Source organism: Lonchura striata, chromosome 1 (genome assembly GCF_050655825.1).
Source record: "Lonchura striata isolate lonStrDom1 chromosome 1, ASM5065582v1, whole genome shotgun sequence".
Classification (NCBI taxonomy): Eukaryota; Metazoa; Chordata; class Aves; order Passeriformes; family Estrildidae; genus Lonchura; species Lonchura striata.
In genome coordinates, this window is record NC_140703.1 from 11,734,551 (window position 1) to 11,759,532 (window position 24,982).

The window sequence follows — 24,982 nt, forward strand, 5'->3', positions numbered from 1 at the left end:
TGTGCTTCATTAGATAAATTAGATAAATTCCAAGCTTGACTTTTTGCACCTAACAAAGCATAAAAGACTAAATCTATGAACTACTGCTTTCATTATACTCTCCCTTTTAAGGCCAAAAACCCAGCTTTCAAGCAGCACTGAACATTATCTAAGTGCAGTGGCTCATGAAATACTGGACATTAAAATCAATCAGAGTTTATCCTGGAAGTCTAGACATAAAATGTTTCTCATGTAACTTTTAGAAATTAAATAGGAGAATTTTCATCACTATAGTGGATCATCATTGTATGGGTGAAAATCACGTGGACAGAAGAGTACAGGTATTTTTCTTATTAGGGAATACCTGTTAAATGTGGATCTGTGAGCAGTAATCAGAAAGGGAAAAATAAAAAAGGCATTCTCCAAGGACACATACAATTAACAAGCTGGAACCAATTAAAGTCAAGTGAAATCCATTAGAACAGAAGTTCCTCAAAGTTCTGTTCATACCTCTCTGGGCAGCCAAGTGCTGCCTAGGCACGTACATGCAAAAAACCTAATATTTCAAACAACTAGTAATCTAAAAGCAATACTATAAAGCCACCCTAGATAATACTCTATGCTGGAATTATAATTTGAGCATTGAGCAAAACTCTAATTTTGAAAAGCAAATATCACTCTTTGTTCACATGAACCAAAATTTAAAAAGCCATCCACAAACCCCAGTATATCTAGTTATTAAACCAAATTTATACATTTTTTTTTTTTTCCAAGGTGATTGTAATAAAGATATATATAAATAAAAATTTGTGTTTTGTAGTATCTGGAAAAGGTTAACTTGAAAAGTCAGAAATCCATACCTAAACTTGAAAATAATGTTGACATTTTCTAACTTAAATTGTTGAGGAGAAAATCAGTGGTCTTTTACATTAAAGGTTAGCTGCAACACTTCTTTTATCTGATTTTTTTTTTTTCCTTGTAAACTAAGGATAGAAGAAAGTTTTACCAATTGACAACTAACCAGACAAAATGCTGCAAAATTTTATCTTTGCAAAGCAATTTCATTTAATCTCCTCTATCACAGACTCTCTAGGTAATCATTTCACTCTAGCAATACCATCTAAACAACTTTTCCAGCTCTTCTGCAAGGTACTACATGTGGCAGCTCAGAAAGACTTCAAAGTGGAGGCCACATTCTTGACTGATAAGAAGGTTTCCAGCTGTAATGTTAATACACTGCAATTTCTGCAGAATTTCTGGTTTGGTCTGTCTCATGTTCATTGGAAATTCAAACCTCAACAGCACTCTACTACAGTAGAACTGCACAAAGCTCATGCTCCTCTTCTGGACAGAACCTTTCTGCTGTTGCTTCAAATCTGGGGTGGGTTTTTCCTGTGAAATCTATTACATTCATTTTTATTAGCAGTCAAAACCAACTTTTACAACACAATGTCCAATCATAAGCATGGTTTTTAAAATAACAAGCGGCACCACCAGTGGTCCATTCAGATAAAGGCAAGAATTTATTTTTAGCTGGGGATAAAAAAAATGAAGTGCCTGGAGACTGGCCTCGCTCAGACTCTGCAGTCACTGCAGTCCCCTCGCATCACCCAGGCTCATCCATCCTTTAGCAGGTGTTCCTTTCTCCCTCCCTTCCTCCAGGACTGGTGTCAGCTGATCTCATGGACATGGATTCAAAGACCATGTCTGTGGTGGGAATTCCTAGAGCTTCCTGCTCCTCCATTCCCATCCAGCCGTGTCCCTTACAGCAGCTCAGCCTTACCCGAGCTCTTCTGGGGCCCAACCACAAGTGATGAAATAATCAGAGGCTGGCTCATTTTATCAATTAACTGAACACAGCCACATGTAGAGACAGGCAAATGTGGCTCCCACTGGCCAGGGCCCAGAAGCAGAGTTCCATGGAAGCTGTGCCTGCTGCTTTTCATGGAGCAGCAATACCTGGTTACCCCAGAGCCGAGACAGTTGCTAAATATTTAAGAGAAAAAACAGCTGTGAGTAATAAAGCTCTGTGTAGAAAGAAGAAAAAAAACCCCAAAACATCATACTCATGCTGGGAACCAAATTAGTGTGCTCAGAAAGGAGAAACTACCATAGCTGAACATTAAGCAATATGTCTGGAAGTAAATACAAGTGAAGTTACAAAACTATTTTCTCTCTTTTCCATATGACCTTTCAGATTCTCCTGAACTAAATGAAAGAGGGTTGACTCTCACCCCTTCCTTCAGTATGGAACTTAATCAGACATTTACAACAAAAAACCTATATAAACTGAAGATTTTTATCTGCCAACTGCTGATAAATACCACAGCAATCAATGTAAAGAGGTCAGAAAGCCAAGATGAACACAGCGCTATCACTAGAAATATTAAATCACCAAGCTTATGCACAGGTAGCATGACACTCCCCCCCTCTGGAAATCAAACAGAAGTAGATCAAAGGGTTAATACACACTTGGTATTGTTGTAACAAGCAGGATATCAGCTGGTAGGTGAGAGCACACAGAAAGGCAGCACTGAGGCCCAAGGAAAATAGCAGCTGTCTCTGCTCAGAGAAGACAGATCACCACCTGTCCCCGTTATCTTCACACACAATACCAGCCACGCTGCCCATTGGAACAGGGAGAGCTGTACCCATATGCTGTTTAATTTTGAACTGCACTCTCCCTCCTTGTAAATATTCTTGATGGATCAGTCTAAATTGTAGATTAGCTCAGTGGTGATGTTTAGCTAGAGGCTGAACTTCACACTTTAGCTCCCTGAAGCCTTAATGCACAGTGTGCTGTGTTAGCATCACCGCTTCAGGCAAACAACAGAAAGCAAACACATATGCACACGTTTGTGCACACACATACACGCACAAAGAGGTGAAAAGAATCTTAAAAAATATTAAGATTTTAGAAATACTTTGTGGAAGAATTGTTTTAAGCCACATCCTGGCAAAAGAGCTCTGTTTTATATACTATGAGAAGCCCTGCTTACTTTTTAAGCAATACACAAAACAGTGTTGTTACAAAATCATTAGTACTGCTGTAGATTTCAAAACAAGGAAAAAAAAAAAGACCAAAAAGAAACAGTCTTCCTACAATCAATACAATTAGGTAAAAAAATACATCTGTTCCACTAAGTTTTAAAATGGCATTTTTGAGAGAAGCATATAAAAAGCAGTTATTTTAAAAAAAAAGTTAATAACTAGAATCTCATCAACAACTGTCTGTTGGTTTGGACACTTGATTCTTGCAACTTAACAGTGTGTTTTTATGTTTGAAATGTGGCTCTGAATAACACCTTTATGATACAATCTGAGTTTATGAAGAAATAGAAAAAAGAACAAAAATTACCATCTACAGTATAACATGGCCACCTCCACAATCACAGTTCTGCCAAAAACAAAAAACAGACAACCCAAATCCTCAGATCCCATAGGAGCAACAAACTTTAGTAGAGTATTCAAGTATTCTGGCTCTTCTTTTTATTCTCTTTCAGCCATTCTGTGTCTTGAAGCCACACCAAAAAAACCCCAAACAAACAAAAACCACACCAAAACCCCACCAAACAAACAAATTAAAAAAAAAAAAAATCCAAGAGAAAAATGGACTTCAGAATTGCTGGCATGGAATACAGCTGGCTGCTGTCCGTCAGCCAGATGTCAGTGGCTAAAAGCTGAATAGCTTGCAGGGAATAGCAAGGGTGTCTGACTAGGAGGCAGGAATACATCAACGAGCAGTGGGATGAAGGACCTTGAATTCTGAGTGCCTCTGAAGCTTCAGAGATTTGCAGAGCTCTCTAGTCTTGCTCAATCCCTGTGAACACTTCACCCTAGCAGCTGTTCAGATGTTTGTTTGAATAGATTTTTGTGAAAAATGTTGAAATAATTATTTTGTATACAGATCTTGCATCATGGTCTAGGCTGCTAGTTATTGCAGGGCTCTGAGACAATGCATTGTGGTTTTGACCCAGAATCAAGTATTCACTTATGATCCTTTTAGTTTTAACAAAATTTAAAGACTCAAAGACATGAAAGATTCACACTGAAAGCTAAGGCTCTGGTCACTCACTCCTTCAACTCACTGTTCCATCAGGCGTGAAATTCGTGATAGTTGAAAAGAAACTTAACACCATAAGCATCTCCATGTTTTTTGCTAAAAGACCAAAACACATCAAAAGTTCACCGCTAGTCTTTTCAGCATTTCAAAGCTCTCAATTCTTCAAACTAAAATTTCAGCACGTTATGTTAATTCATAATAAATATTTTAACTCCTTCCATGTTGGCACTTGATATTAAGTTGCTGAGCAAACACACACATACACACACAAAAAAAAATCCCAGACAAAAATACAGACCAAAAGTCTTTTCAACAGTGAGATATGATTTCTTATTAGAAATTCGCAGGCTAGAAAACACGTAACTTTCACAAAATTAAACCAAGGAAACTTTCAATGTTTTCTTTCAATTTTTTAACTTTCAATTGTGCAAGAGATGCAGAGTTTATCAGCAAATTGTCTAAAGATATCTACTAATTTAATTAGATACCATTTCACTTAAGCTGGTAAAAATTTATTTTACTCTCAGCTGAAGCAAGGCAAGGCTTTTCCTGTGATGATCAAAGAGCAACTATGTTTCATTTAATGAAGATTCAAATGCTCTAAAGATGTGTGTCTTTAAAAATAAATGAATTTACCTTGTTAAATTTGTTCCCCTGTCTCATAAGGGAGTTATAAAATCCTTGAATTTTAAAATAAAACTTGTAAATCTACCAAAAAAGAATTTCTATCTGAAGTTCAGACTCATCATTCATTTATATTCTATCTCCAGAAAAACTAAGTTGACCATTAAAAATTTTATACTGTTTCACAGGTTTCATGCATAAGTGTTTATTCCCTATAGAACAGTCCTATTAATTCGACCTAAACCCCTGCAGTGGCATGCAACAACATTATACTAAACAGTAAGTATAGTAAACAGATTTATTCAGCTAGCTACTACACCATGTAAGTTTTTCTACAGTTGGTCCAAACAAACTCTTTCCACATGGTTTTATTGAAAAGAATTGACAAATTCCTTTTAATTTATGAATTTGAAAAGAATAAATCTTCCATGCAGTGAAAATTTGATTGCTTCAGCTTGATTAGATTTTTGTTTTAAGTAACCACAGTTGTGTAATCCAGACAAGAAACATTGGCCCCTATGAAATGTTATTACTTGAGGTTAATATAACAGGTGAAAATAAGGAACATCAGCAGGTGCAATTCTAAAAGTGCAGCTGATCATTAGGCTAAAGTCAAACAAGAAAATGCATCCATAGGCATAAATACTGTATAGAGAGAAGTCACCAAAAAGATGACAGAATCTGAAGGCATATTATTTTTTCATACCTTTACCAAATACATGCTTATAGTGTGGCAGCAATATGCCACAATCCTCCCTGCTTTTATCAGTATTTTTGTGTGACAAATGCCTGGAATCCAATCCCTATATTACATTGGTAATTAAGGAAGACTACTGTATGCACATCTAATATCTTTATTTATGAAAGAATGCTGAAGAAGTGCAAAATGTGAAGAAGTACTGCAAAAATAAACCCTCAAAAAAATCTATCAATCCCCTACAAAAATCACCCTGCCAGAAGTCAGAATTTCATCCAGTCTCCTCAGAAAGAAGACAGAGAGCAATGACCTAGTTCCAGTCATGGAGAAATGCTGGATATTAAATGGTTCTTCTGACTTTGAGAAAGCTTAAAAGTAAAATGTTTTCTAGCCTGGAATTGAAATCTGAGAAAGTTATAGAGGAGGTCAATGTATAAATTTTACATGGAAATAGATTAATCTAAGGGAGGTGACAGAATATATGCGGGTTCTGGTTATCTCAGGCACATGGGTGTTTTCATTTCTAGAACTGTTTGAGTACAACACAAGTATAAATTCAATGGAGTACATGGTGTGGTTCTTGGGGTGTCCTGTGCAGGGCCAGGAGCTCGACGTCATGGATCTTTGTGGGTTCCTTTCAGCTCAGGATATCCTGTGATTCTATGCAACTCTTGACAGCAAGATGAGATTCCCACTTTCATCTGCTTAGTCACACTCCTTTACCAGGAGCTCTGCTCCCCGAAAAATACCTGTTAAAAATGTTAGCCTAAACAGAGGCTAAGTATCAGCTAGCACATTTCCTAACTATGTTGTGTCAAAACAATTCTGTGCAGTTCACATTGCATAATTCAACTCAGATTTTCTCAAAAGAGGTTACCTTGATGGTGGCTGCACATGCAGTCAGGCTGCCTCCAAGCAGGGATGCAATAATGATAGGGAAGGATAGAGGCAAAAAAAGCTGGGACCAAAACCTCTTAACTTGGCTAAGTAGCAGCCATAAGAGCACATCTGACCTAATTTGACAAAAGAGCAGCTCATGTCATATCAACCAGCTCCTCACCTCTGTGGGGCTGCACATACAGAGGACAGAGATGAGGTTTATCCTCCACTCCCCCCTTTCTGAGCCACACAGTAACAAGAGCAATTGCAGGATGGGGATAATGCAGCCTAATACTTCAGCAGCTGCAATCCAGAGAAGTGAACTCCACAGCACTGGAATTGCTTATGCACTCAAAATAGCCTGTGCTGGCTGTGCATTTCTACATGTAAGAAATCCCTCTTTGTTTTTCTATTCTTTGAGAAGACTTGGAAAGAAAGAATAAACCTCTGAAAAGGAGTACTCTGCTTCTGCTGCTGTTCTTTTTTGAGCCTATATAAATTTTCAAATATTTAATTACCTATTATATCTTGCAGCTATTAGATAGATTACACCAGGTTTGAGTTTATGTGTTGTGACTGAGATAGAGCAAGCCAGAGCAGTTACAGCCAGTCCCTTTACTGGTAAGTTTTCTCTGCAGGCTTAACAAAGTACACAGGCATCCAGGCTGAGCTCTCTCACATAAAACTGATAATAAAATAAACCTTTCCAAACTACAGCCAGATTATTTATTCTAGATGGAGACGAAATAATTCCCATTAACAACTCTTCTCTCTTCTTTTCATTCATGACAATGTATGTCCATGTACACAAACTGCACAAAGAATTGCTGATCTTGCCACACACGGAGCAAGTTGTGGCACAGCCCCACAGGACTGGCAACAGAAGGGTGGTTTAGTCTACATCTGAACTGAAAGGTCTTGGAGACCCAAGCAGTAAACCAGCTCTGGACCATGTCTGGGACTCACTTCAGCTCAGGTGGGAAACACAACTGGCTGCAAACTGGTGGGAAGCAGTCACAAGGCAAAACCCAAGTTCAATATCCAAAGGCTGGCACTTGCTACCTCTACATGGGAAAGTGCCTAAAACAGCACTTAGAAAGTACAACCCCACCATGCCCTGCAGCTTGTCCAACTCTCCCTACCCTCTCTTTCAACATGTTCACTCCTAGTCTAGGCTGTAAGCTCTATTTGATCCTGGGAATGCAAGATTTCATTCTGTGGTCAGTACAGAAAAGGGTGAAAACCAACCAAATTTTCTTAATTTGACTTGCTCAGTCAATTCCTATGAACTGAAGGGGGGGAGATGGGGTGGTGGTGAATGTTTGACATATTAATTAATAGTCTTCTAGGAGGAAAAATGAAAACAAAACAAAAAAATTAATTAGAATAAAGTTATTCAATTTATATTTTCATACTGATTTCTTACAGATAAGAAGAGCATTAACAGCTCTGTCAACATATCATAATATGAACACAATGAAGTAAATATAAACAAGCCAACCAAATACATGATAACCAGAATAGGGGTGGTCATTTTTTTCTTTATAATATGTGACTTCTGAAACTCTGGGAAAGGTTATATACCATAGTTTTGCAAAAATTCATATAGGAAATTAAGTATTTTCTCCTGTTGCTCAGTGTAAGATGGGCTGAAAAAGCATATATTTGTAAGCGGCTTCTACTTTTGTCTACTTCATTTCTTTGAAATAATCTTTACACATTTTTAACCAAAAATTAATATATTTTTAAAGAATCTCATTTAATTAGCAGAAAATGTAATGTAATCTCACACTGCATTTACCAGAACTTTCATTTTCTCACACACAACTGTGTGCACAGAACCAAAAATCCACTAAGAAAAGTCTGAAAAAATATAAGTCTAAAAAGACCTACTGGATCAATATTGATTTTATTGGTGCATCTTTTGATTTCTTCCATAAGAAAGAAAGTGGTGAAGTTATGAGGAACAGCTAAGAGAGTCACTTTACTGCATCAGATTAATGACAACCTGAAATCTATTACTTTCCCTTATAAACTCAGGCATAGTTTGGCACTGACATTATTTTGAACTCTTTCCATATGATTAAAAGCTGACAGGCTTTTAGGAAGGGAGCCTGGACGATGCATTCTCCAGAGAAACCTTCCAAGCATGGTGATTCCGAGGCCACTAAAGACACGTCTTTAAACACATTATTAGAAGTACTTCTAGGTTTATTTTTAACTATTATTCTTAATAAACAAACCTTGCTGCAAAAGACCTTCATGCACACTAGAAAACAGATTATTCAACCATGTTCAAAGGCTAGAAACATGCAAGGCCACATCACACCAACTCAAATCAATCATCATCTCTAGTTTTCTGTAGAAAGGGACGATGCACAACCAACCTAAGTAAACACCTCAGTGAGAGCATTTGCTTGTTTCAAATACAAAACAAACTAAAACTGAAATCTGTACTAAAGATGCACAAATTAAAGAACAGAGCAGTGCTGACCACTCTGAAAATACAGACTGCAAAATATCTGGGATGTTTGTGCTAACTATCTAAAATAGAAAATATTTCCATTACTTGCTTGTTAAATGCTGATTGATATGATCAAAAATTACACTGAGCTTGCCAAAGTCAAGTCAGCAAGGTAAGTAAGTGAGCATTGTCCTTCCAGCAGGTGTTACCTGCTGCTTCAGAAAACTGTCAACACGCCACCCAATAGAGCTGGTTACAGCCCACCTGGAGTAACAAACAGCCCAGAGATCTGATACAACACTGCCTCTGTAATTAGTAATATCCTAATGATATAGGCTATGAATGTGCAGAAGTTTGATTCAACTTTGCTGTAGACACAGCCTTCCACCTCAAGTAATTTATTTTTCTTTTGCAAATATCCCGTATCAAACCAAGATATATTTTGTAGACTTTGTCCCAGTCTATTTATATGGACTAAATTAATGTAGATCACTTCATGGAGAGATAAACTCCAGCTAAGGGAACAAAAAATATATAAAGAAAGAAAAATAGCAAATAATAGTGAACCTTAAGGACAGACAAGTTTCTCAAGATAACTAGGTCTTCAAAAGACAAATGAAAAATAGCAGTAATAATAGAGATTAACAGCTCCTTTACTGGAAGTGTGCCCAAGGCTGAGGTAAAAGCTAAGTACAGGATTCCATGAATAAAAGCCAAATATTCTCCCCATCATTAAAATAAATTAAAATCTGTTCACATTAGAGTTTCCCATTTTTAACTAAAGAGGAAAAAACCCCAGGCTATTTCTGTATCCTGCTTACCAGAAAAATGATTAAATAAATGAGAAGTCATTGGATTTAAAATTAACTTTCTCTCCACACACTAACAGAAGAGCATGTTTGTATCACCTAACGACTAAACAAATTTTGTCTTTTGTCCTCATGTACAGCCTTTTTCTACTCCACCTTGAACTAGTATTTTGAACAGCAAGATTCCTTGCCTCCTTAAATTTATCGTAACATCTATGCTGAAATGGCAGCTAAAGGAGAATTCACATTACATTCCCTCCAAAATCTTCCTGTGCATTACAAGCACTCGATGCAGAACTGCAGGGATTTGGCCTCTGCTGCACTAATGAACAAGTTGAGGTGCCCACAGTCACACCATAAAGCCAACTTTCCCCAGGACATACACAGTACGTCCCACAGAGACTTTTATTGGCTAACAAGTCTTATTTCACACCACCACTAATCCTTTCCCCAGAACAAAGCTGCAGGAGAAACAGTAATTCTCTTCCAAGGAACCCTTTATTATGAATTAGCTCCAAACTATCATGACTACTATTTTTCAAAACAAAATGGCAAAGCATGCTCCAAAAGCATTTGCGTAACTTGACCATCCTAACAACCAGCACCAATATTGCATGCTAAACAATATTTTGAAAAAAAATTGCTACATTAATAAAAGAAACTGTCCTACCCTATATCCATGGCTTTCACAAAGAAACAATTACCTTCCCATCACCATAAAGCTGTTTCTCCCACTGTAACAAAGAGCAACATCTGCCAGCATTAACTTTATTTCAATCCATAAAAAGGGAGAGGGCTTTCACACAGTACTTTCCAACATATTTTGAATAAAATCCTCCTCTATTAAGCCCTAGTGTAGCACAATTCCTTCCCAAGTCCTGTTGCAGAGTCTCTCTTATTTCCACACAAACCTTGAAGTTCCTCAAGAAGGTGAAATCTGTACTGTTTCCCAATCAGTGCCTTAAAAATAAAGTTGCAAAGCCTGCCATAACTTTTTATAGGGGCCATATTACTTCTTTTATGGATGATACAGTAAATCTAAAATACAAAAAAAAAAAAAAAACAACACAGGCCCATAAAAGACCTTTATTGCATGCAGTAATTGAAAATGTATTTTGTATTTTATTTAAGGTAGAATTTCTCTGTGTATTAAATTTAGAGAGTTTTGAACAAGATGCCTGAATAAATTTCTGCAGAATTTTTATTTCAAGTAAGATATGCACAAAACATATATAATGCACAGACATGCTTAATTAAACAATTTAAATCATAATGATATTATACATTTATTTTGGAACGCCAAAAGTATGCTATATAAAAAGTTAAAATTTTATTACTTCAAGCAATTGGATCTATATAAAAACTGACCTATCTTAATGTTCCATGCAGTTGTTTCCCTTGTAATTAAAAAAAGTAATGCCACGTGTTCCAAAGTATGATACTCGGGTAGGCTTACAGGAGAGCCTACCTGTGATTTTTCATTCCCACTACGTACATATATTTCAGATTCAGTTTAAACTCATCAACCAGAAGAATCTCCAATACATCTACAGTGGGAACAATTAGATGCAAATAATCATCAGGCATTAGGCACACTAAGCCATATATCTCAACAAATCATCTTAGCCAAACTAATACCCTCCAAGGGAAGTAATTATTATCTCTCCAAATCATTTACATAGAAAGACAGAAACCCAAATAATTAAAAGTCAAGATTCAAGGGATCATTACTCTTAACGTAGCCTCCTGTGCTTTAGGTCTCAGCCACAACCCAATGCTGAACTTAGAGGCAGCAACACACATCATCAGGAACAATAACCTGTTCATTTTTATAGGGGCAGAAGTCACCAAATTCCAGAGCGGCTGCCAACACAGTTTCAGAAAATATAAATTTTGGAAATAACAGATGTATAAAACTTTACCTAGCTTGGACAAATCCATCAAAAATACCTACAAGGAACCAAAGAAGCTAACAATCCTATTTCCAGGCCTGCTGCATTAGTGGCCTTTCTTTCCCTCCCTAAACCCTCTGGACAGTTTTAGAAGCCTTTGTTCCCAAGTTAAGCACCTGCAGCTGCCCCAGCCCCACTCCAAATAATACCAAAACCCTGAGATCCAGAAGAGAAGGCCTAAGGTGGTTGATTAAGGATTAAAACTGCAGGTATAACCAACAGCATTGTCAGAAAACAGCTGCAGGTTTAAGAGCCCCAAGAAAAAGGGGAAGAGGGGAGAAAAGTGAAGAGGTATGAAGCCCTGAGGGACTGGCACCTTCTTCCACTGGGCAAGACTCTTTGTTTTCTTACAAGATCCCAGCTTGATATGATGAAGCTGTGTACCCATAGGCTGATGAATAAAAAAAAAAAAAATTACCTGCTTTGTGCTGTGCACATATCAAGACAATTTTAAACAAAATCTGCTGAGCAAGACTAGTGCATAGCCAGCTCCTTTCCACTGTTTCCTGCTCTTTTGGTGGTCTATGGCTTTTACAAGATGCCATCAAGATGAATTACAGACAGACACAGTAACTAAAGTCTGGTGAATAGTTAATGCCTTTGGATGTAGACCACAGACCAATTCAAACTTTCTGCTCTCCTCTTTAACTCTAAAGATACCACGCAGAGCCTCATGCAATCTCATGCATCAGTTCATTTCAATATAGGAATACCTCAAGGAAACATTTAAAAAACTAAACAAACACAAACCCAAAAACCTTAAAATACACATTTCCGCATTTCAGTATGATATGACCAAAGGAAATAACATTTCCAATGAAAGAAAAGCTTATTAAAAGCTACCACTTTTCCAACAATGCTTCTCAAGTTCTCTTCTGCCTCTTATGCTTTGCTTGAACTCACTAAAGAATAACAGTATTTCTTCATGACACTAACATTTCTTAAGAAGCCTGAATAGTCTGAAGAGCAAACTGTCACTTAAATTCTCATCCTGCGATTTCCCTTACTGTAATATTAATTGAAGAATAAATAAAGTCCTGAAATAAACTCTGGTGTTGATTTAACTTCCCAGAGCAGTATGAAAGCTTATGTACAGCAAAATAAGCAGTGTTTTACCTACTGATTTACTTTGTAGGCACAGAATTGTTATTATCTTTTTCAGTCTGTAGCTCTGGTCAGGGTAGTACACATATATATAGTTTAATGGAGACAGAATCCCTGCATCTACGGTCATGGAATTACAGTCCTCATTGGCATTTCTATACACTATGAGTAGACTTCTAGCCTCAAGTTAACTCTATACATTTACATTAATAAAACTACAATAGGTTAAGCAGAAGTCTCATGTATCCCAAGCTTTTGAAATCTGGAATAATCTGTGCAACTTTTCTGAGGCTGTTCCAACTTTCCAGTGTCCTTTTTTGTGCACGAGTGGATTCAGCATTCCAGCAATCATCTCATTGATGAGTCACCTGTAGGACCTTATCTCTGTACTTGTATTTCACAGCTCAGTTAAAAATCTTAGGCTATCTAATGTGATTGCAAGTCCTGTTAAGCATCACTCCCTTAACAGACCGTGGTCCCATAATGCAAACCTTCTGAACATATATCTTTCATGTTCAGATGTGGCATTTCAATGCAAGCATATACTTGCCAGGCCATTCAGTTCAATTATGGAGAGTGGACATAGCTTTGCCACTACTGGTTTTATCTAGGTTTTTTATCTTGTTTATCTTACTTGTCTTATGTGCAAATCCTACAAATAATGACTGATGATTATTGGCTAAATGCATTTTGAACTATGCACTTCTACTCTTTCCACCTCTATCTACCAACCCAATGGGTCTGTGTATGTGTGTTTAGGGGAAAGGGTCACTGCTTGACACTTTCCACAAAATAGTCAGATAATATGAACAAAACTAAGTCAATTTTTTACCATTAGTTTACACTGCTCTACTACAGACAAGCTCTACTCACGCTCATCTAATCCCCAAGGAAGACTGGTTTAAATCAGGGCTTTCTTTGTCATAATTGAAGTCAGGAAAAAATTAAACTTACTTTCTTCTTTCCAGTAACAAAATATTTAAATGATGACAGCACACTGAAGGAGCAAAACCAGGGACTCTAACTGCTAATTACTGCTCCCATTTTCTACCCTCCTAACTTTGAAGCTCTGCATCTATTCCATGACATAGAGCAGAAATATGCATGAGTTGCAATTCTCCCTCTACAACAGGGATAACTAATTGACAGCCTGAAGGCTGGATCCAACTCTTCAAGATGGTTTTTCTTGGATCCCATGATGGCCTAGAGCAAAGACTGCACGAAGACTGTTTAGCACTACTGTGCTAAACAATTTGCTTAGCCCACAGGAGAGCGGGAAAGGGAGAAAGGCAACGAGGAGAAGTAGGCTGTGGGCGGAACAAAAGGACGTGGGTGATGGCTGAGGGGCTAGAATGGAAGTCTAGCAGTTCCAGCACTTTTCCACCTTCTCACGTTGCCTGTCCAGAGAGCAGCTTGTGTGGGGCAGAGCTGGAGCAAGCTGGGTCCTTCAGAGCATCTGCCCCAAACTGGGCTAACCACACCAGGCTCTCGAGCTCATACACCTTTTGTGATGAGCTCTTCAGAGAGTTTTGCTGGACCTACTACATAACCAGGGAGGACTGTGAGTAAACTGGTGCCCCAAGAACCCCTACAACAAACAGAGAGGGAAGGCAGCACCCGTCCTGCATGGGGACTACAATCTCTCCAACAGGAGGTTACACTGCTGGAGCAGATAGTCTGGAAGTTCCTGGCCTGCACACAGATCTTTGCATACCTCTATCACAGAGCCACAGAATAAACTAGGTTGGAAGAGACTTCTGAGATCATTAAGTCCAACCTGTGACCTAACATTAATTACCTTCTCAGCTAAACCATGGGTCCGAGTGCCTCACTGAGTCCATGTAATAAAGGGTCTGAATTTGAATTTAGACACCCACCCTTGAGCATCAATGAAATTAAAATCAATGATTCTCATTTGCTCCTGCAGGAGCAGTCCTAAGCCCAGCAGGAACACGGAAAACTGAAAGAAGAAAAAGAAGAGTCCCTGTTTCCAGCCTCTTCCACAGCACCTACATATTTCATTTTTTGGCCTTTACTATCTGGGCAGCAGAGGGTTAAAGACTCAATCATCATGATATATTCATCTGTGCCATGAGCAGCTGGCAGGGAGAAAACAAAAATCTAAGGCAGCCCATAGCCATAGGGAATCAGCAACACAGGCTCTAGAGGAATCAATCCAGGAAAATGGAAAATTACAAGTTAGAAAACTCATTTTTTATCCCAGCACCACCCAAAAGGGGTAATTTTTGGAACATTTCAAAGGGTTTACAAAGTTATTTGTAGTTAGTTCTAAAAATTGCTATGAAACATTTCAATTAGTCCTGAAAACAGAGCAATAAAGAGCAGTCTTGGAAGAACAAACAGAACTGCAAGAAACTTCCCAATCTCTCCAGAGCTGAGATTTTTTGTGACTGTCTGAGATAAAGATTTAATTTCTTCCTGCCTCAGTTTTTCTGTCTAGAAAACAGCAACAGTAAGACCACCTTCATTCCCAAATATGGGCGTATTTAAATATTATAAAATGCCTTTAAGAACTTCTTGTGAAATATCTACTTACAAATAGATGAGAAAGGACTTTTCATGGTATTCTTGCAAAAGGAAAACAATGCTAAGGTGCTGAAATAGAAGCATCCCTTGATTCTCTTTCTTCTGTATAGAGACAAAATTTAGTAAAGTGAGCTAACCTTTATGATTTTGTTTTTTACTTTGGAAAAAAAAATTGTAACTGGTTTTGGGTGTAAAAATCTAATGACTTCAGTTACCACCTTAAAATGAAATAATTTGAAATGCTTACCATTACACCTTTTATTAATATCAAAGGATTGGTTCATCCCTTTCAGAGTAGAAGACCTACATATTGAGATTTTTATTATATTTTACTAGCTAATTCCATGATAGCAGTTTTGAATATTTCAGTGGCCATTTCTTCAGGAATTTTTACTACAAGTCTAATAAATTGTATGTATAAACTTTGCTATCATACAATGTATCTTGACAAAAATACTGCTTGATATCTACTTATGAAAGAACAGACCTTTACAGCAGATTTTATGCTTATTCAGAACGTGAAATATAGGTAAGTTTTCATCTATTTTGAGGAAAACTTGATCTATTAAGAAACCAAAATCACAAGTATTACAAAGACCAATCTAGAAGACACCACTTAAAAAAAAAAATCTCTGTAAAGTTACTTTATCAGTGGAGCCTCTTCTGTTTTAAAACCACACTACACCAAAGAACTAATTCCACTAATAAAACTGGAGCCATACAAATTCTCTTCAGATAAAGATGTCTACAAGAGAGACTTACTAGTGTCTGATGAAAAATTTAAGAGCAGCATGGTATTCAAGGAATCTGCTTAATTATTGCCATCTTACTCTTGCAGAATTTTTTGTCACGTATTCTGTATACTTTCAGATGAAAAGTATATTTCTTTTAACATCAGAGAAAAGCCTGCAGGTTTTTTACAAAACAATCTATCGGAAGTATTATTGTTGAGTAAGGATAAGTCATTGAGCTGAAAACCAGGCTTTTAACACTAACAGTTTCTGCCAGGAAAGTATTTACTAACAGGAATTGAGGAACAAAAGCAACCAAAAATGTCTTTGCATCTGGAAATGGTTATCAAAATGGCAACTATGTATAAAGTAGCCCAATCAGACAACCCTAAGACTCTTTTTTACTTTTAAAAGCAAGTGTTACAAAAAATATTTGACACTTCTCCCTTTTTTTTCCTTAAGCTCAAATATTTTAAACTTATAAATTAATTCAAAACTAACAAACAAGTTTTTTTATGTGTTTTTTCCCCCCCACCTTATCATGACATTTTGGAATTGAATTATAAAGCACGTATATAGGTAAAAAATTAAATTTCAGTCCAGCCAGCTCTAACACACAGCTCCTCTTCCCAATCAATTTTGATAGCATAGAGGTGCAAAGAAGCCCAGTTTAGAGAGTCCACATGTGTTTAATCTTTGATTAATTGAACAAAAACTAAGCGCCTCCAGACATATTTCTTTTAATCACAGGAAAGATATCTTTTCAGTTGCTTTGCTAGTAGGAGAGAGTCAGCAGATGTGTGCCTGGTCTAAAGGGAATTTCTGTTTCTCTGGAGAACACAGTTTAAATAGGAGAGGAACAGACATATGCTGACTATGCACTGCTTAACAGATGACGTAGAGAAGCATCTACTACCTCAGGGAGTGGAACGGGGCAGTTTTCAAATTAAATTTCTTTCAAATTCAAAGCGATCAGCTGAAATCAATTTACATATGGGATGCAAGTCAAGTCAGACAGTTCTCATCAAAACAGCTCACAGACACAAAGATGCAAATCCATCTTTGTCAGCAGTATGATCTCAAAGAAAGGTTTTAACCTGATGACAGTAAAAAAAGGAAAATAAAAATGAATTTCTTCAAAATTTTAAACACAGCTGATACTTTTGTTTTCTGGGGAATGATAATTCAAAATAATATTTCATTAATATGGAGTATTTGGCGAGTATTCTCAATTCATATACAATTGGCACAACACAAATTTATTTCCAAATATTAACTCAGAAGCAAGTCTTTAAAAAAAGTTTTTTCTGAAGTTCTTAAAGTGTCATACTGGGGGAAAAAAGCATCAGAACAACCAATGCATGAGGATTACTATTCAGCATTTTACTTGTCTGACTTTATACTTCTGCCTACAGGCATATGTCCTGTATCATCAGCTAGGAAATGGAAACACTTATAAAAATAGAAATTATCTTCACTTCATCTAGTTCTACCAAGATGTCTTGGGGAGGGAGGAGGAGGAGGGCGGGGGGAAGTGGGGAAAGAAAGATCAAGAGTCTAAAGCAGAAACTGGGAGAAAATGTACTAGACACCTCTCAGATGAAAACACCCTCTAAAGACTCCCTTGGACCAGAGGAAGCTCACAACCAGTAAAAGAGAGGAGACAGCCAATGGCCCCAGTTAATTTGCTAACTTGCATTAAGGAGTTCCCTCTGAACTCTGCTCAATCCTTCCCAGCCCAGAGGCACACACACAGGCTGGAGAAGTGCTGAACAGCACATCACTTAATGCCATGGGAAGGGAGAAAAAACAACCAGACAGTGAAAACAAACTGTGGTACTAAAATGTCCTTTTCCTTCTTCATACAATTAGGACATCTGTCTTTATTCACATTTACACTCGATGTTAAGAGTCCAAATTGTCTTCCACAGGTTTCTGAATAGCAAAACTAAGGACATCTTTAGTATCAATTCACTATGTTGGTTGGATTCAGGAAAAACATTTAAACACTTGTCTAAGGATTACGCTTGATATAGTAGGATCCTCCAACCTGAACCATTTTTATTCAATTTTTTTCTATGAAACCAACAGCTTGTGCAAAGCAAAGCTTTCACTTCATTTGAAGAACCAGATTCCCCAGTTTTGGTTCAAGGTTTCAGATAATCTTTTACCCATCAGAGCTGCCATTCCACAAAAAAGACTGGTACCACATTGTTTGATTTATGAATTCAGTGAGCTGCACAGCAATTTCTGGCAAGACTATAAAACATCTAATTTTGCTTAATCATCCATCCCAGCATGGCCACTGTAACATTCTAAATTACTCATCAACTTAAGAATAATCTGTTTATTTACAGTACTATAACCCATCAAGACCTGTACTCCTAACTTGCTCTGTTCTGCAGTTTCTGGGAAAATACAGACATGTAAGAACAGTTTTCAGGCAAAGTGTGCCTGATCTTGGCAGGAGTAGATAATTGCATTGAATAGGAATCTTATTTATGTGCTCTGTTTTCACAGTGATTGAAAATCTCTGGTATTAGCATGCATGAAAAATTTTCATTCTTAAAGAATCATTGTAATCCATTGACAGTAACACTCACCTGTGAACATTTTTGATACAGAATTAGCTATAATGCTTAAATATGTTGACACACATCTGCAATCAAAATCCTCTCAGTTTGCCTTCAAAACCTAGTGAATCTTAGCATTTCAGGTGTACTATGGAAGAGACTTCCAAACATCCCCTCAGAACAGCCAAAACCCTAAAATATGAATCTCATTATTTTTAAGAACTAACCTTAGAAATTTCCAAATACATACAAGTTGCATTTTAGATAATAAACATGGAAATTTCCCTTAATAATAGACTTAGACATAACAGAATGAAGCTCTGTCTGCCATACCAAACTTATAAACTTACAGGTAGAAGCATATTTAAGATACAGCTTTTCCAGTGAAGCCTCACTGCTTTAGTTTTCCCTAGATTGTTTTGTTGTTGTTGTTTTTTAAAAAATCTCTAGGGTTTTGTTTTTATTAAATCTGTACATAAGTTTATTCCTTAATGCATACATTAACCCTGTAACCCCCTCTACAGCATGCACAGCCAGTAATTCTGTTATTTTATCCATTTATTCATGAGTGCAGGCTAAAGACTCAAAGAAGATAGACCTTTTGTGATACCTTAAAACCAATCACACACTTGAAACAAAGCCCTGACTTTTGTGAGACTTTGCCAAATAAAATTGTAAGCAACATAAACAGCATATGCTTGCCATGCACATGGATGCCTCAAATGATGGAAGTTCTGATATTCATCCTAAATGTTTTACTTGTTGCCATGCAGATGAAGAAGGGAGTTATTTGTCCCACTCTTAACATGCCAGTGATTACACATAAGGTCCATTTATACAAATTTCATAGTTTCAATTGACAATACTGCATAATTTGCAGGTAATACTACAATTAATAATTCAGGAAGGCTGTACATTGCCTAGAATGAATGCAAAGTGAGAAAGAATTTTGCAGTTAATTGAGCAGCTTATATTCTGCCTGAAAATGAACTACACAGAAATCATCACTGATCTTCAGATTCTAAAATCTTAAAACTGTAACAAAGCATTTTTAGAACTAGAGCTGCCATCTAGTACACACTGTAAATTACATTATGATGATGACAAAGCTACACGTGAAAGAATCATGCCAAATACCCTGGTCATAAATATATCCCTTCTCCAGAAATTCACTCTGACAAGGCAAGGTGTGAGGGGAAAGAATTTTTGTGGCAAAAGAGAAATAAGTCTGTCTCAGAGAAGAATGATTTGCAGAGTCCCTGACTAGCAAACATAACCAAGTTAATTTTCATTTGATTTTTCTTAACAGCCTGAAAAATATTTAGACTGGAGAAAAGAAGATGAAATATACCCTTGAAGCTATTGTTGCCACTCTCAAGATGACTAGGCTTCTACAAAGGATCCAGAGATCCAATTTTACTCAAAAAGAAATAACATAAAAAAAACAAAACCACCTGAACCAAACTATCACACACCAATAACTGAATTTGGTCTTAATCAGGTGGATCCATTCACCAGACAACCCTGAGAGATTCAAACATATGAAGCAGCTTGCAGCCACTTTCCAGTCTGCTAATGCACTTTTTCAAAACTGCTCCTATTTCTCTGTTCTGAGAAATAACTTTGTTTTCCAACTGTTAATGTGATAGCCAAAACAGTCTTCAGCCTTTACTCAGAGGATGAAGTATGATTCCACTTTCTTCTCCCACCTGTAAAAGCTGACATTTATAGAGAGAATTAGCCAGCTTCATTTTGACAGGGACATGCCCTTTCCACGTTCTTCAGGACCTTTCACCACCGGAGAACGTGTCACTGGTAGGCAGTAATCCAAAACCAGTTACATTCCTCCAAAACAAAACATGGAGCTAATTTAAGTAGGTCTCTGGTGATCAAAAGGCTGAGTTCAGGAAGTCAGGAAGAGGGAGGGAAGCAGACTTGGAGCAGCCTCAGTCTGGAGGATGCCTCCAGCCCCATTATCCCACCGCTCACCCCTTCTGGGCTAAGCTGCACAAACTGCGTGCCTCTGCAAATCCACTCTGAACACACACAGCCACTCTCCATTTCAAAAACTTGTGGAAATGGGATTGCAAATACAGATTAACCCAGCGAACTTAAAAAAAATAAATCCCTCAGTTAAACAGGAGTTACATCACTTACTTGACTGACTTGCAATTCACATTTTATGCAAATTTATCTCCTTCCCATTTATGACAGATGTAAATTACAAACAAAATGCCAAGTCAAGTACTGAATTACAAAACTTCTTTGCACAGAGCTGTGTAACAGGGAGTAGTTTTACTAGTCTCTAAAGTGTCTGAAGTACTTTAATTCCTGAAATATCAATTGGCTGGCTAAATAACATGTTTGGTAGATTTAGGATATCACTCTTCACTAGCCAGAGGAACACCTTGCTTTTAAGGATTTTAAGGGGATGGGGCATGGTTTCAAGGTAATAACTGAAGAAACTTAAGCAAATACAGCTGCACAAATATTTTAATATAAAATAAAATAGGACTATGGAAAAGATATAACAAATCCTTAATGTTGTGAGTAGACACATGACACCTTCAAACATTCTGGAAGGGTCATAAGAGCCATAGATTAAATTAGAGACTTATTTAATTCAATTTGCTGATAATAAATGCCATTTAGTTCATGTTCAATGGTATTAATTTAGGACTAACACTATAATTAATTAGATACATATCAGTGGAATAAAATGCAGCATCCTCTGGATTGAATGACATGCAAATGTCAGTCAAGTCACCAAGGAGAGGCTGATGACTAGAAAGTAACAAATCAGAGGGAAAGCCATCTTCAATTTAAGTCACTACTCACCTGTGGTAATCAAATCTAAAGCTGCTTTGAAAGTTTTTAAAATACACAAGTATTAAAAAAAAATAAAACAGCTTTTAATACAGTGCAATCTTCTGAAATCTGTAGCTTTGAAATCCCACTACATTTCTTTCTTTGAAATTGTGGAATCTATGCACAGTGTGCTTAAGGAAGATGTCCACCTGACTACATAGGCAACAAATTCTCTTTGTGGATTAATCTCAAAAGATGAGCATGGGAACTGCTTAGAAAGTTGAAATATAATTGCATCAAGGCATAACAGACATGAAAACTTTAGTATTAACCTGAATATAAAATGAAGTGTACACCATCCTTCGGAAAGTGAAGGAATTTCATCTAACAATGTGTTACTATATGAGATGACTGGAGAAAAGAGATAAACTTCATATCATGTTGTGAAACAAACTGGTGCAGGCATGAGCTGCCTCTTCCAGTCAAGAGTTAGCAGGTATACTGCAAAACATTATGTTCTTTCCTGTTTCAGAAAAGGTTTTTGGTTAAAACTGTAGCATTTAAGCATATAATGAGTACTCAATCATCTTCTGTACTTTGTGGGAAGCAGAAACCAAACAAAGGCAATTTGATTCTGCAAACATACAAAAATTAAACTAGAACATAAAGATTTCTAAACAAGCAACTGTGCATGACTACAGGCATACAAATGTAAATGCTCTGGTGCTCAGCACAGGTGTGCTGAGAACTAAACTGAGCAGTTTGCTGATTTGCAGCAATCCGCTGTGAACATAGCTCCCGTTTATAATAATTACACCTATAATGCAGAGCTTTTTAATTTAATGCAAATTTATTCCACCAGCCTTCAACTCTTTCCTTGCTCCTCACCTCTTCTGTGCTATTTAAAGTGTTTCAGTGCTATTGCACTGTCATATCACTACCTTTCTAATAAAATAATAACCTTTACTGTTAAAATTCTTTGTCTATGATGTCCTAGTATGCAATTGAAACTGTATATCATTATATTTACAAATCTTATTTCCAAATATAGATTGTGGAGTTTTTTTATGCAGCATTGTTGCTGGTTACTTTTCCATAAAAGCCCTTGATACAAGGGCTAGTGAGTTCCACTTTGAAGAGGACTAACAATTTAATGCTACATTATCGTTAAATGGTGCACATTTACACATTTTAAATAAGTTTGGGTTTTTTTTGTCTCAAGGGTTGGCTGAAGCTCTTAAAAAATTTGTGGCAATATCAATATTTTGCATTCAGACCCTGTTGGTAAGTCTCTACTATAATCACATGAAAATTACTTGAGCCAAGGGTGACAAACACATTTAATAACTATGCACTGGTTGAACTGATGCATGCACTGAAGTCCACCTCATATTTTTGGGTTCTGATGGGAAGCTGTGGAAGACACAGAAGCACTGTCTGCATTTCACACATCGCTTCAAGGTACATCACAAATCAAAAGAACATTAAATAAGCACAGAACATTAAAACCCCATCTAAGAACCAAGGTCAAGTCCTATAAATGAAACAGCAATTAGATAAAAATCAAGATCTCAACCATTAATGCGCACTCAAAATTACATTTACAAGATACCAGATACAACATTTGGGAGTAAGGAGTATGAGTCAAACAGGTTACACATTTACTGGATAAGCATACTTCCAGCTACCCAGACACTGATTACTTTTATCACTAGAAGTTGCTAACAAGGAAACAGCATGATCTTAATCATGTATATCTCTGCTGTTGTATGTGAAGCTTGAGATCTTTCTGGTGTAGTTATGAAAGTCCTTGGGATTGTTTTCAAATGAGAAATTAGACAGAGGGCTCAAGTAAATGCACAAATTTACAGTCTATTTCCTTGGCCTTCTGGGAGACTTATGAAAATCTATAAACTCTTCTAAAACTATACACCAATGGTGGCACTTAACCTATCTAAGAGATAGGGGCCTCTTCAGAGCTCGTTAACAACATGAATCATTCAGTCAACAGAGATCAGTGTTTTCAGAGTGACTCACCCAGTTCTCTGCTGCTCTTCAACAGGACACCAGGTGAATTGCTACACATTACAAAGGAAGCCTGTAAAAGCCACTTCGAAATAGATATCTAACTTTGAATTGCAAGGCTTCCTCTCATACTTTAGTACCCCCAAAACTGATTTTTTTTGACCTACACTTGGCCCTCCATATGAATGAATGCTTAAACCACTTTAATGTACAATCTCTTCCTCTACAACAAGTAGAGTTTAAAGGATATACAGGAAGAGATAAGCATTACAAAGTGATGTGAACATACTTGACTGCTCCTTCCGTTGGCCAATATTTAAAACCAGAGAGATAATTTTGTGGGCCAGATCTTTTAGAGGAAAAAAAATAATTTTGTGTTTCTAAATCTGCCATTCTTCTTTCTAATGTTTATTTGTGCAACAACAACTATCCTGTTAGATCAAATCCTGGCTCTCCTGGTTCCTATTACACACTGTAAATTGCATGGTTATCTGGAGAAGAAAAAACATGTATAAATTGAAACTAAGTATACAAAATCGTACAAATAAAGCAAACATAACTTCATAGAAGCATAAAAGTAACGAAAAGTAAGTGGCACAAAATCATCTGAATTTCTCCAGTGATATGATACATCTTCTGACTCCCCTTCTATTTTCCTATCTCTGTATAAATAATAATTAACCATGTAATTCCTTCATTGCTTTCAAGTCACTGCCTCAGAGGGAGCTCACACTTATTTTTATCTTCAAATAACATCAAAGCAAGCGTTTGTTACCCAAGGGGGGAGGAGGGAAATGTACTTACTTGCCACCTCCAGCGATGCATTATGACTTACAGCCTCCCCGAGGTAGTTCCTTGCCACACACACATAGACCCCTTCGTCCGGCCGGCTCTTGCGCCCGTGCACGATGCGCAGGAAAAATAAAGATCCGCTGGGCAGCAGCATCCGGTGGGAGCGCGGGTCATCCTTGTCCGTTTCCACCCTTTCCCCACCCTTGTACCACTCGATGGTGGGGGTCGGCCTGCCCTCTGCTTTGCAGTTCAGAGTGGCTGGTTCTCCTTTGGAAACAATCAAATCCGAGGGGTGCTCCACGATCCGAGGTGGGAAATCCTCCTGTCGAAGACGGGAACCTGCAAGGTGAAAAACGTAAATTTTTCTCAGGAAATCACTGCCAGATACTGTCACGGTGTTTTGCAGAACAAGTACTTAACCATCACCTCGCGGCACAGCATTTGACAAGAGCAGCTATTAACATCCTAAAGTACACAAAAGAAAATCTTAGTGCACTTCACCGTGTGCAAGGTTCTCCCAAGTATGTTCAAAAGCATTTTTTCAAGAGGGAACCTAATATTAGTGAACGGCCAGATTCCAAAATCACATCAATCTCTACATGGATCTATTCATGTACATAATTTATACATCCATGGATATGCACATCAAGAACTACATAAACTAGTCCTACATATACTCCACAGAGATCAGATTACCTCAACCAGCAGAACTGGTACTTCTAATCAATAACCCAAAGCCATAGCCAACCTCATGCAACCTTCTCGAAAGGCCATTAATTCATGCAATGTCTACAGAGTCACTCTAACATTTCCACTGCTCACAGAGTTGCTTTATTTCACTTGTACTATCATCTCTTAAGTTCCTTGTTAAGTAGTGCCATAAAAGCATAAATGCATGGAGGGCCTGAGTGCTTTCTATGCCTTGTGCATCAGGG

The 24,982-nt window shown here is 37.3% G+C and overlaps 1 protein-coding gene across 11 annotated transcripts in view; it reads right to left on the minus strand.

The window, feature by feature from the left end:
- The window catches only part of ROBO1 (roundabout guidance receptor 1), a 684,183-nt gene that overhangs the window by 225,873 nt on the left and 433,328 nt on the right, over positions 1–24,982 (minus strand). For all 11 annotated transcript variants that reach the window (XM_085589936.1, XM_031505944.3, XM_085589954.1 and 8 more), the window contains one exon: positions 24,060–24,386. In XM_085589936.1, coding sequence (XP_085446062.1) covers positions 24,060–24,386 — 327 coding nt within the window. The remainder of the gene's footprint in view (positions 1–24,059; positions 24,387–24,982) is intronic.